The sequence below is a fragment of the Mustela putorius genome, unplaced genomic scaffold (genome assembly GCF_011764305.1).
Source record: "Mustela putorius furo isolate JIRA1106 unplaced genomic scaffold, ASM1176430v1.1 tig00000698_pilon_pilon_pilon, whole genome shotgun sequence".
NCBI classification, from domain to species: domain Eukaryota; kingdom Metazoa; phylum Chordata; class Mammalia; order Carnivora; family Mustelidae; genus Mustela; species Mustela putorius.
Window position 1 is genome coordinate 1577478 of NW_025421449.1, and position 13752 is coordinate 1591229.

The 13752-nt window shown below is 56.4% G+C and overlaps 1 protein-coding gene across 10 annotated transcripts in view; it reads left to right on the plus strand.

Moving 5' to 3' along the window:
• The window catches only part of COL13A1 (collagen type XIII alpha 1 chain), a 141650-nt gene that overhangs the window by 64082 nt on the left and 63816 nt on the right, over positions 1–13752 (plus strand). For 9 of the 10 annotated variants that reach the window (XM_013044277.2, XM_013044283.2, XM_013044278.2 and 6 more), the window contains exons 5-9: positions 1532–1567; positions 4013–4039; positions 6363–6413; positions 12774–12809; positions 13633–13659. In XM_013044277.2, coding sequence (XP_012899731.1) covers positions 1532–1567; positions 4013–4039; positions 6363–6413; positions 12774–12809; positions 13633–13659 — 177 coding nt within the window. The remainder of the gene's footprint in view (positions 1–1531; positions 1568–4012; positions 4040–6362; positions 6414–12773; positions 12810–13632; positions 13660–13752) is intronic. The other variant, XM_013044279.2, reaches the window with a different exon arrangement.

Consider the following 13752-nt stretch of genomic DNA (forward strand, 5'->3'; position numbering starts at 1 on the left):
GCTGCCGCGCAGAGTTCCCAGTCTCTGGCCCTTCCATGCCTGTCCCTAACCAGAGCATTTTATGGCCAGGACTGCAAAGACCATTAGTTTTTTAAAAAGAGATGGACAGAAAGCAAAACGCACATCCTGCAATATCATTCAAAAGCTCCAGAGTGAGTGGGCCGAGGGGGAGTCACAGCCAGCACGTGGCAGGCCTGGTGTCCTCAGTAGGAAGGGCGGACAGCCGCTTGTGCTTCCACATGGGGGAACCTCGGAGGGACCCACAAAAAGACCTGCTGCTGCCGGCCCCTTGTGAAATGCAAAAAGGATGAAGTACAAACACGCTTGCACATTTCACTTGCCCACAGCTAGGCTGGGCTCATGGCATGTAGACCTCGATTATGCAACATGGCCCAGGTGCCAAGCCCTGAGAGAAGGCCTTCCAGGGGCACCATCGCCTGCCATCCTCCCAGCAGCCCCTTGAGAGAGACACAGGTGCTCAGGGAGGTACAGAAGGAGAACCAGTCTTCTCACCAACGCTGCTCCCCCCCCACTCTTGGGCGAAGGGTAAACGATCTACTAGAGACACCACACACCTGTGTGCCTAAGACCCTAATTTCAGAGTGCTTGCTGTTCTCGGGTATACCCACATACATGCTGAGATGCTAAACTGTCCCTCAAGGTGTGTTGTCTCAGTTGGGGGGGTCAGCAGACGCAGAATTGCCCAGAAGCGCCCACACCCTTCAGGGGAACTGACAAGCCCAGCTCTCTCCTGCCCAGGAAGCCGTGACAGACACCATCTGATTTGGGGCCCCCATTACTTTATGTCCTTCTAGACTCCTAGCAAACCCCACGCCCCACCCCAGCTTTTATGATGTCTGCACACTTATGATTGCAAAAAAATGTTTTCTACCAAAAGGGAGAGGAACAAAACTTACTAAGCAGATTTCCAGAGTGAGAAGAGGTAACTCCTGGCTATGAAACAAAGTACGTCCCTCCAAGCAGCTGAAACTTGGGGTGTGGCTCTATCCACGTGGCTCACTGCCCTTCTGGTCGGTGCCGGGGTGGCCGAGAGGAGGGCAGGGAGAAGGACTCTGTCGCAGCCTTCTCGGACAGAGAGCCTGGGGACACGGCCCTGCTCCTCAGCTCTGGCCAAATAGACCACTCCCCTGTCACATGAGTCAACCACTCATTCTGCTCTGTGCCTTGGAGTTGAGCGGGACAAAGATATAGCACATCCTGCCCATAGCCAGACTCAACTGTGACAGCAGAAGTGTAAAAGAGAAAGGGCCTTGGACGAATCAGGAAACATATAGGTAAACGGAGGTTCAGGCTGGGGACCAGACTCCTACGTTAGTGCACTTTCCACAGCACTGTTCTGAGTGTGGACGGTGATAGGGGTGGCTGCTTGCCTAACTGTCCTTAGGGACTGAGTAGGCATCATCTTAAGTGCTCATGCAAAGCAGGTCTTGAGTGCACAGCTAGCCCATGGGGTCCTTCACATGCTGGCCTGTCTCCAGCCACATCTAACTGTTTCTGCCTCCTTCATCAGGGGGACAAAGGTGCCATTGGGATGCCTGGACGTGTGGTGAGTTGGCGCATTTCTCTCCGCTTGCTTCTTCGTGCCGGCCTGTCTTCCGATCCATAGCAACCTCCCCGGCCCCAAGGAGGGGGTCAGACCTCTGTCTTCCCCCACCCAAGTCAGCTTCAGAGAGGGGCAGGAGGAAAGAAGGGAAGAAATTTTTTTCCCCATCCTTTGGCTCCTGCTATATGACTTCACTCTCCAGATAGCTGCCACAGCAGAGGAAAAACGCAGGCAGTAGTACTGATAAAGTTCTTTGTCGATCACCCAAGCCCAAGCCCCTCCTGACATCAGCAGGACTCCCCCCTGACTCTGCCCCCCACCCCATCCCCAGGCTGGCAGCTCACCCTTAGATTTCCAGCTGCTCTGCCACTAACCACCCCAGCAGGAGCGGCACCAGATGGTAAGAAATGTAGCCTCAAGTTGCCCTACGGAAGCCGCAGCGGGGCCGCCTTCCAGAGGCGCCTTCCCTTGGACAGAGAAGAGAAGCTGGTGGGGACAGGGCTGGCTCCCAGATGGTGCCCCCAAGTCCTCCCCAGGTGGCTGGGAGTGAGCCACTGAATGTTTCCTACTGAAAACTCAAGATGAAGAAAGGGAAGCAGGAATGTTCTACAGGGAGGGTAGAGCTCAGAAATGGGAAGGCTGACCGTAGGCCTCGGGGTCCCAGCGCCAGGTTTGTCCCCGGTGGCTGCTAACCTCCAAGGGGCTAGAAGGGGCAGCTCCGGCACTGAGGGCAGCCCAGGTGGGTGGTGGCCACACGCCAGCCTCACCAGTCCCGAGCGAGTCTAGGATGTGCCCAAGCTACGCTTCCCATCTACCCCCACCTCCCCACCAGCCTCAATCTCCACCCTGGCTCCCTCAGGCACCCCCGCACCCGACTCCCTTCCCATGCCCCCATGCCATCCTTCTGTGCCACTCACATACCTTGCCTCATGACCTCGCCTCCTCACGGGTCGGCCTTAGGCCTGGGTCTGGCATCCTTGCGGGAGTTTGCTTGCCTGGTGTGAGCTGGTGCTTGGAGGAAAAGCCTCCAAATCACAGCTAACGCCCAAGAGTGCTCACTCTGCACTGGGCCTTGTGTCGAGAGCCCCACTTGCGTCAGCTCATTTGGTCCCAAGAGATGCCTGAGGCAGGCACAATCTCCGCCCCCATTGTTCAGATGAGAAAACTGAGGCTCAGGTATAAAGAGTCTTTCCTGGGGTCCTGCCTGACCCTGTCCCTCTGCTTCAGTTCTCTCATGCCATGCGTGGGCCTGAGGCAGGCCAATTCTCTGCCGGAGCCCTTCAGGAACCCGTCCTATCCATGAGCACATTGAGACTCAGTTTACCTACATTGTGGGGGGTGGAGTTGGGACTTGAACCCAAGCCAACTGTCCGATGCCGAGATCCTGGCTCCCAACAGGTGGGCTTCAGGACCCTACACTCTGAGTTCTGCAGCCAGCCCTCCCCGCTCCTGCCCTCCTTCTTGGGCCCTTGTGGACCTGTGTCCCCAGGAAGCGCCCACCTGAGTTCTGAGCCTCAGGGGTAGGGGCAAGAGGGAAGGCCACAGGAGGCTGTTTTCCAACCACTTGGGGGTTTCCATGTGACAATGGACCCATTTGGCTACCCAGTAGGAGTCCTGGCCTGAGCCACCTGATAAGGAGAGGGGGCTGGGGGTGTGAAGTGCCTGATTTGCGCCTGTGGTTCCCCCCAGCACAGCCAGGCGCTTCGGTGGGTTAGGGGGTTAGGGTAGATCGGAGCTGTCTCTCCGCTCCTCACTATGGTTACAGGGGTTCTTAGCGACTGCCCAGTTTCCTCTGCATCCCAGACCCATCCTCCCTCCTCCCAGATGTCTGTGTCCTGCCATCTGTCTTCTATATTCCTTTATTCCCTCTCCCGACATCTTGCCTGGCCAGCCCTGATGGCTTCTCGCACGTGTAGTCTGGCAAAATTGTATGCTTGGTGCCCATTAGGACCTTCAAACCAACTAAACTCCATGTCACAACACAGTCCTTGGGCAAGGTCCCCCTCATGCCCACTCCCCCCAAACCACCACCTCCTCAAGTGACCCCATCAGCAGGGGACGTGGCTTCTCATGGCTTCTCAGGGTGACTTTCTGACCTGGATAGGTCAGTCTCTCTCTCTCTCTCTCTCTCTGTCTCTCTCTCTCTCACACACAAACACACACACAGAGAGACAAGTCTCCTGCCACTGTTTCTCTCTGCCATCTGGAACGACTGGCTGGGGCCAGGCCCCGGGGGTGAGGCAGAAGCGATCCATGCACTGTGCCTGTTGGACGCCAGACTTGTCATGTGTCAGCATCCATGTTTTGTTTTGTTTCTTACTTTGCAGCGATTCCTTTTGTTTGGTCGTTGTGCCTTTAACACAGATTCCTGTGTGTGCCTCTCTCTCACCCCTTCTCTTTTCTCTCCCCTCTCTCTCCTCCACCCTGTGTTGCATGCGGCTGCCCCAGGGAGTAAAGGGCCAACCAGGCGAGAAGGTGAGTCCTCACTTTGTCCTCCATCCTTCCGCCCCAGTCTCTTCCCCTTGGACCCCTGGGGGGGGGGCTTCCAGAGGCCCCCATCTCAGTCCCCCTCTCCCCAGCATGCAGGCCCTAGCCCTCTGCCCTCACGGGCTCTCCCAGCCCGGCATCCAGGCCCCTGACTCCCAGCTAAGGACCCAGCTTCCCTCCGGCGTGGGTCTCCCCACACGCCAAGGCTAACTGTGGCCTCGCCGTCCCCCTTCCCCAAGGCGAGGGGATCTCGACGGCTGTTTGGGGCAGCTGGCTCTAGTCCTTCCCCAGCCCACGGCTGGTGCCCTCAGACATAGAGATTCTCTTCGTGCTACCCCAGAGAGTCTCCCAGGGGCATAGAGCAGAGCCCCCTCCGAAGCCAGAAGCCCAAGGGACCGTTCTGGAACATTAGCCCTGGTGGATCCTGAGGGATCAGGGAGCAACACATCTAACCAGTTCACTTTACAGAGAAGGAAACTGAGGCCCAGAGTAGGGATGGGGCTTGCTGAAGGTCCCACAACAATAATGACAAGCAGGGGTGGGAAGCCAGACCTCTTGATGCCCAGCTCAGTACTTCTTTGTCTGTCCCTTGCAGTGTGTGTTTTCGAGAGTCTGTCCGTCTCCAAAATAATGACAATGGCAGCAAAACACTAGCAGCTACGATGCACTAAGCGCAAACCTCCAAGTGCAGAGGTATTTTGCCTCTGTTCTCCCAGCTAACCCGGACACAGCCCTTCCAAGGAGGCTTTAATATTCTCATTCACATGAGAGCACAGAGAGGCAGCTTCACAGACCCAAGGTCACACAGCAGCAAGTGACAGAGCTGGAGATGAGCCCCAGCCTCACAGGGTCCCCTCCTGGGGCTCCACGCTGCCTGCCGGGAGAAAGATGAGGACCATGGTCAATGGTGTAGAGAGTGTAGAGACGTAGGGACAATTGCAAACACTTCCAGCCCCTTCATGCCTCAGGCGTTCTTTTAAGCACTTTACAACATTATCTCATGAAACTTTCACACCGGTCCCAGGAGACAGGTACTATTCTCCCTCTCGCCTGCATTACAGATAAGAAACCAAGGCAGAAGGAAGTTAAGCAGCCCAAGGTGAAAAGCTGGGAGGGAGCAGAGCCAGGCTTCAAACCCGGGGTTCTGGCTCCTAACATGACACTACTCTGCCTTGTGTAACAATTACTGTATCCTTGCCGCGGTCTGAACAGTTAGGATCTGAGCTCACTGCTCACCTGGGCGTGAGGCATGACAGTCACGAATGCATTTAGGTCCTTTGCTTGGAAAGGTAGCAGAACAGAGGACGGATGTGGACTGGGAGAGGTTCTGTGACTTGTCTGCCAGAGCAGGGCCTGGGAGGGAGGCCCTGGGCATTTCCTCTGCCAGGAAGGGGGGGTTCCTGGTGTGGAGAAGCAGCCGGCCGTCCCTGCAGCAGGGCACAGCCTGGATCCTTCTGCCAGGGCATCATCTCTGCCCCGCTCTGCATCCCCTATACCTTCATCTTTCTGTCACCCTCCCTGCCCCCAGCTCCCATGCATGTGCGTGTGTGCACACGCGTGCGCACATGCGCGCACACACACACACACGGGTGTTCCATCCTCTTGGGGCTGAAAATTCTGGCTCTCTGTGTCACATCAGGACTAGGAGGTCCGAGGCCACTTCCATCTGCGGGCTCAGGGCCGTGGGACCCACACAGCAAGCGTGGACTTATCCCCACCTCTGTTATCAGCAACACCACCCATGGGGCAGCCACGCTCACCTGTTGCAGGGGCGGGCGCCACAATGGGCATCCGGGGGCTGGGGTGCGGACAAAGGCTTCAGGGGCTCTGAGGCTAGGGTGGGGCTGGGCAATTGGGAAGGAGCAGGGCAGGGCCTGGGGGAGGCCTCTGGGGTCTGAGCTGCATAGCTGAGCTGTGTGCCCTTCCCCTCCCCGTGCTGCCTCCCGTGCTGCCTTTGCTCATCCCTGTGCTGAATCCCTTCTTCCCTCTTCTGCCGGGGTCCTACCTGCCCTCTGTCTTCTGTCCCACATCTCATGCTACCACTCACCTCTCCTCCCTCTTCCTCCGGCCTCCCGCTGCCCTTCTCTCTCCCTCCTGGATGCTCCGTTTGCCCCTGTGTCTCCTCTGGTCCTCCACCTCCCTCCACACCTCCCCCCTCCTGGCCCCCTCTGACTTCCTGGCCCCTGGCTGGGCACCCCATCCCACCCCGCTCCCCTTCCCCACCTGCCAGCTCCTTTCTTTCCCTCCTCCTTTGCCCAACGCCCACTCCGGGCCCCTGTCCCTCTCCCTCTCCCCTCTCTCTCTCCCACAGGGGGCCCCAGGAGATGCCGGCGTGTCCATCATCGGCCCCCGAGGCCCCCCAGTAAGTGGCTTTTGCTCTTCTTCAGGGTGGGGGTGCTGGGCCAGGGAATGACAAGGGTTTGGGTGGAGGGGGAACGAGTCCCAGCTCTGCCTCTGGGCCTGCTGGCCACCGCCTGTGATGTGGTCAACCAGGCCAGGCCTGCCTAAATATACCTAAATTACAACCTCTCGGGAGGGCTCGCAAGGGCCACCCTTTGGCCAGGAAGCCACAGCTGCGAGGTGACCCTGTTGCTTACAGGCAGTGGAGAAAATGCTCACTGCTCCCCAGACGGCTGCTCCAGGTTTCTAGGGGGATGAGCCTTGTTTTCAGAAGCCCGTGGAGCAGACGCCCAGCAGATACCCAGTGTTCAGATCCACTGCCCCAAATGCCCACTCCTGGTCTCAGCAGAGGCCTCACCCACCACTCATCCTGAAAGGCCCCTTTCTGTGCAACCTGCTGAGTCCTGGTTCTTACTCGCTTCTACCCACTGGCCGGGGGCTCAGGGACATCGGAGGCTTCCCCTCTGACATGTTTCCTCAGGGACCAAAGGGGGACAGGGTGATGATGTGGGAAGACACTGTGACTGTGGGAAGGAAAGCCCAAAGCACAGGGCATCTGGGCAATCACCGAATGTCAGGGTAAAAAAACCCTCAGCAATGGTCTAGCACAACCCCCTCAGAAGGCAAAACAGGCCCAGCGAGGGGCCAGGGGCCCACACATAGAGGCTGGGACAGGAATCGAACCCAAGACGCTTGGCACCCAGGGCTTCCCCCATAGATCAGGCCACCATCTCCATGCTCCACTGTGCACTTTTCCTGTCCTGCCTGCACAGTGAGAGGGTGAGGGAAGCAGAGGGCTAGCCTCTGGGAGTCTGAGGCTAACCCAGCGGAGGCGTGGAGCCTAGCCTGCCCCTTCCCCTGCCTTCACCAGAGGGAGCCGGTGGCAAGCCAGAGCATCTCCTACCCATGGTCTAGGGCGCGGGGTCGGAGAGCAGATTGCTAAATCCTGTCCACAGGAGGCTTGGCCAACCAGGGCTGCTGGGAGGTGGGGGGCAGGTCAGAGAGGGGAGCCAAAGGGCAGAGCTAGGAAGCAGGGCTGGCAGACTGGGCAGGGGCCGAGGCTGGAGGCAGAGTTGGAAAGGTCCTGGGCTGCAGAGACCTGGCTTCCTGGGCAAGATTCCCTCTGGCTTGGACCCCAGCGATGATGTTCAAGGACTGACCCTTGGCATAGAATTTGTGGCAGGCAGCATCCCAAGACGGCTGCACACTGTAACTTACCCGATTCTCCCAAGAAGCCCACCGGTAGGTACTGTTATCACCTGAGAAAATCTGGGCGCAGAGAGGCCGAGGAGCTAGCCCAGGGTCACTCCCTTGAGGGTGGCCGCCTGGGGATTAAGGTGCTCAGCCTGGGCCTCGGGGCTCCCTGCTATGACACATGAGCAGGCTTTGGGGTAACCGGCATCATCCGGGCCTCTGGGCTCATGTGGCCATTGCTCGGATGGGCTGTAAGCTTCCGTGTGCATCAGAGGAGCTGCCACGCACACGCCCTGGGCCCAGCAGCTCCTGCCAAAGGTGGCACTCAGCCCGGGGGCCCCTAGGAGGTGAGAAGGTCACCGAGAAAGCCAGTCCCCAGGTTCTGATGGCCGGGACCAAGCCAGGGCAGGCCTGTGAGGTGGACCGAAGAGTAACAGAATACGGGCCCTACCCCTTGGCCAGCACCCCGGCCTGCCTCCCAGTCTCATCTCAGATCCCCCTGGGTCAGTCACTCCAGTCCTCCGACACCCTTTTGGCAGTGTCACGCCAACGAGTTACAGAAACGTTGTTGAAAAGGCCCCCCTTCTGAGAACACGCTCGGGGGCAGGGGTCTGCTTCAGATCCCCTGGCTTCTAGATCAGTGCATGTGATGAGGAACCGTACCCTGCCCAGGATTTGCCTCTAGTGGAGAAAAGTAGCTTCTCTTCAGGTAACACAGATAAATTCCATCCCCTGGGCACCTACCCTGTCCTAGGGCCTGTGCTGAGAGAGCCCGCCTATGCCGAGATCCCGCCTATGCCCAGGCCTCTGTCAGTCCTCCCGACAAGGTGGTGGGGCAGGCCTGCCAGCCCATCTCCCAGAGAAGGAGACAGAGTTTCACAACGCACCTGAGACCGCTCAGCAGCTCAGGGCTAGACCCTGGGCTGGGCCAGCTTTGCTTCCTGCCGCTCTCGAGGCAACCCTTTCTTCCATGTTTCAAGCTCTACTCTTTTAAAGGGATATTTACCTTCAGGAGAAGAAACGGTTCTCCGTGTGGGTGCAGCCTTGGTGGTAGGTACCAGGAGGTATAGTACCAGGAGGCTTAACCATGCCCGCCCCCTTCCCCTTTCACCTGTGTGGGTGCCCACACCCAGATGACTGGACCTTTCTGAGTCCTCACTGGAGACCAGAGCAAGCACGTCAGCTCCTCCCGGGAAGCCATCCAGAGCTGGTGAGAGCAGGGGGGCAGGGGAAGACAAAGGGAACGTTCATCATAAAGGGGAGACGCCAAGTAGGCAAGCCCTCTGTAGGGCCGAGGATTATGGGGAACGTGTGGCTTTCCACTCAGCTAGAAAGGGCTCAGAATAAATGCTCCTAATAAGAACCAGCCTTGTCACCCTCAAGGGCCACCTGCCTCCTCTCTTGGAGCTTCTTCCTAAATAGTCGGACCCAAGGGGGAGCCAGCTGGGAACTTTGGAAAAGGACGGTTTACATTCCAATGAGCAAGATGCTGGAATGGGGTGCCCCATTACAGCGAGGGGGAGGCCGGGACTCTGGCTGGCCCAGCGGACACCGAGCAGGTCATCTGCCAGGCTAGGAGATACCCTCCCCATCTCAAGGGGAGCCCACTCCCTCCCTGAGCCCCTCAGCTTGTCTTCAGGGGCCAGGAGGGAGCTCTCAGGGCTCTGAGGAACTCTCAGCCCTCACTCACAAGGAGATACCCCAGGCTGGATCCATACACCCACTGATAATAATATTTATTAGGCACCAACTGGAGGCTAGGTGCTGAGTAGACAGTGAAAATCTGACCCACCCTGCTTGTCCCTGCGCAGAGAGACCAGGAAGCCCATCTTGATTAGGGTACAGACCGTGCTCAGCCATGATGGCTAGGGAGCAGTGCCCACGTGGCGGAGGCACCTGCCTTAGGGTGGGGGCAGACAGAGAAGGCTTCCAGGAAAGGGAGGATTAAGTAAATGGTGATCAGGGAAGAACAGAGGTTCCCAGGTTATGAGGCCGGGGAGGAGCCCCCCATCCCCACCCCCCAGGGAAGACAGGTTCTTATAAACTGCCAGGAAACAGGGAAAGTGCTTTGCATAGTAGAGCAAGGGCAGGCTAGCGAGGGGAGCAGGGCCTGGTGGAGAAAGACCAGGACAGGGTCTTCAGGAGTCGGGACTCTATCCTGAGGGCCGCGGAGAGCCTTGCAGTGTTCAGCTGAGGATGGACGTGATCAGATGTGCAGTCTGAAAACATGTCCTGTCCCTCCCTGCTCCGGCATGGAACGTGTTTAGAAGCAGCTGCAGGTGGGGGACTGGCTGGGAGACGTTTGCAATAATCAAGGGCTGGGCTGGCGGCACCTTTTGGAGGTGGAATTGGCTGATTCACTAACGACAGAAGTGAGGATTGAGAAAGAAGGAGTTCAAGGTGACTCCACGTTTCTGACTTGAGTAACCAAGTGGACGGTGGTAGCATTCTCCAGAGAGGGGAGAGGATTTTGCTGGGGAAGATGAGTTTAACCAGAAAATGAGTGATGAACTTGAGATGTCCTTGTCACGTCCAAAGGGAGATGTTGCCCCTCCACCCCGTTTGTTGCTGGAGGTCAGAGCTGGAGCTGGCTCACCGGGTTCGTAAGAGCAGATCACTCACACCCCTCCCAACTCTGTGCTCAGTGGCATCACGTTGATAGCTTAAAATCAGCCATGGTGGGAGGTATATTTACACCACAGAGATTAGCAAATGCTGTACAAAGCAGGGCTCTTCTCTCCCACTCCCTGTCACCTCAGCCAACAATTAAATACTGACCAGCACGGGGTTTTGTTTGAAAGATAGTCAGCCTTGACGTGGAGTGGGAGGCCTGCTCTGGGCAGATACAGGACTGACCCTCTTTCAGGGGTCAGAAAGAAGGAAAGGGAGAGTTAAGCTTCTGTCTGTCTATGTGGATTTACCTCACACAAATTGCAAGTAGGAGTAGACATTGGGGTTCACTTCCAAAAAGCAGGGATCCACGTGGCTCCCTCTCCGCCCTGGCCTTGAATTAAGGGAAGAGATTTGGAAAGAAATGTAAAGTTTGTGTCCCTTGTTCTTACATGGAAGGACATAGTATTAATCCATTACTAATTTACAAATAAATTTATAATCCATAATTTTAATACGATCCTAATTCCAGTGAAATTTTTATGGGGGTTGGGAGTCCAACAGAATAATGTTCATTTCGTTTGGGGAGAAAAAAGTAAACTTTCATAAGGATGTTAGGAAAATTCTGAAAAAAAGAGTAAGGGGAATAGGGCAGGAGAGGACTGGTTGTTCTACTAGATATCCAGTGTATTATAAAAACAGAGCAGTTAAATAGAACAAAATGGGGAGGCCAGAAATACAGCCAAATGCATCTGGGAAGTTAGTCCCTGGTAAAAGTTTCATTTCACAGTAGGAAGAGGAAAATAGATTGTTTAGGAGATGATGCTGGGCTAGGGGACAAGTCATTTACTAAAAGGTAAAGCGAAAGAAAAAAAAAAAAGATGAACCTGTACCTCACTTGTTATACCAGAATAAAATGGATAAAATACTTAGAAGTAAAACACGAAACTAAAATACAAGGACAAAGCGTGAGCAGACATTTATGAAGTCCGCACTGGGGAGGTCCCCTAGAAACATGGCCATAGGGAAAGATTGATAAGTTTGTCCGCCCAAATGCAAAACTTCCATCGGGCGGGAAATACAGCATGAAAAAGACAAATGCCGGGTTGGAAGGAATATTGGCGATGCATGTGGTCTCAAAGAGTTAGCGTCCTTGACGAAGAGCTGCCCTTGGGTCAATGGGAAACAAACAAGTGAGGGGAAATTGACAGGAACACAAGCAGGCAGTTCACCGATAAATGACCCGCCTGTAAACACTGCGAGAGAGGTCCAGCTTCAGCGTGTAATTCAAGAGATGTAGATTAAAATCCAGTTCCAGGCCTCCCCGGGTGCCTTACCCAGCCCAGCATCTCCAGAAAGTAGAGCCCCGGTTTCCATTTGGTCAATGACAACATTCTTCCCAAGGTCCCGAAAAAGCCTTGGTTAGCCCCGGATTTGGCTCTGAGCTGGGGAGATGGAGCCTGCTCCCGGGCAGGCTCTGTAATTAGCAAACCATGTGATTATCCTTACCGTGTAAACATCTTCCCGAGTGGGACTTGAAGATGTTTCTGGAATCCTCTCCTCCTGACCTTTTTCCTCGGGCCTCTCGGCATGCAGAGTAGTTGAAAGTTTACACTGCGAGGTTCCAGAGGCCACAGCGCAGGGTTTCCGGGTTTTCTCCTTAGTGCTATTCTTAGCATCACTCACCCTTGACAGGAGCGAAGCCTGGGGCCCTCTGACATGTGAGCGGTATCTCCTCCCTCCTGCCCTTGGGCCGCCTGCCACAAGCGCATCCCGACCCTGTAGGATGCGGCTCACTCCCCACTTGACCGAGGCTTCCACCCTGATGGCAGGGTCCCTTTCCCACTGAGCTGTGTCCCCTGAGCAGAGGTCTCTGGGCATTCCTGTCCTGGGCTATGACCGGTGGCTTCTAGTCTCCAGCCCAAACGCCTACCTGCGTGGCACTCTGCACCTACAGGAGAATGGGCCTGAATGGACACAATGACCGGGGGGCCCCAAGATTGCCCAACAGCAGGTGGTGGGGTCTGCTGGCCAGGGCGAGAGAAAAACGAGCAGTCTGACCCATGTGGCCTAAAAACACCCTTTCTGAAGGTCGGCTTCTGCTATCCAAACCACCCTCATGTACATGGCCCGGGGCAATGACTGTGTAAATAAAATGGACTCAGAAGATCACAGCTGGGGTGTTCAGGGTATGGTGGGCCGGTCCGTGCCCTCCAGCTCCCTGTTCGCATGTCGGGGTTCAGGGCATGGAGGCCCTGAGGAGCTCTCAGCTCTGCTTCCCAGGGAGACCTGAAGGAGGCTGGACCCCTCCTTTTCCCCATACCCTGGGGAAGGCTTCCTCTGGTATTCCTTTCCATCTTTCTCCAGCCTCCCTGGTAGACAGCTCACTGTGGGGAGGATCTCCCCCCGGAGGACCCCAGAAGAGTGGGAGGGAACCCACAGGCACTCTGGGAGCAAAGGGGACTCGGTCTAACTTCATGCCCTCCTGGGCCCATCCTCACTCTTCTGCTCTTTCCAGGGTCAGCCGGGCACTCGAGGTTTCCCTGGATTTCCGGTAAGTAGGGAGGGCTGAGATGGGCTGTGTCCCCAGTGACCCCTGGGCCTGGCTGGGTTAAACTTCATGTGGGGCCAGCCCTCAAGCTGCTCTTGACCTTCCAAACTCTGGTCAGTAAGGACCCTTTCCTGCAGCCTCTCCCGGAGAGCCACTGAGGAGAGTAGCTGGCATTTGGCCCAGATCGCAAGAGAGGACAGGGACAGTCATGGGGGAAGGAAGTGACAATGGACAGGGACAGGCGAGGCAAGTCACAGGCTGGGTAAACCCCAGCAGGACACGGGAACATGGAACAGATGACAAACCTCAGGAAGCAACCGCTGACCTGGCTTGGAGAGGAGACCTGCCTGCACGAAGTGGTCATGGGGCCATCCAGGTGCCTGTGAACCCTGCCCCAGGGGTCCAAGACAGGTTCTACGGTGGAGGACAGGGGAGCAGCTAGCTCTTCCTTTTCCCTGGGCAGGCGTTGGTGTTAGCCAGCCCCCAGCTCTCTAGCAAGGTATAGTTCACTTTGCAGTAGAGGTTAGGAGGAGGAACTAGGTCTGTGATCGCCCTGGTGACTGTCATCCACCAGGCTGTCCCTCGTGCCTGGTAGAGGACAGTGGCACTTCGCTCACTCCTCACAGAGACCCCTCTGTTAACCCCACTGTAGAACAAGAAACTGAGGCTTAAGCTTACCCACGGTCATATAACCAGTGAGTGGTCAGGCAGACACTTGAACTCCAACTTGGAGTCCAGAACCCGTGCCCTTAACCACAGCCCGGGCAGCCTCTTTGGCAGGAAACCTGCGCTGCTGTCTTGACACGTGGCCTCTTTCCTCTTTCAGGGTCCCATTGGGCTCGATGGCAAACCGGTGAGTGGACCCTCTCAGGCTGTGAGCTCCTCTCCCTCGCTCAATCAGGGTCAATAGACCCAGGTCCTCAATCCTTCGGCAAGACCCAAACTC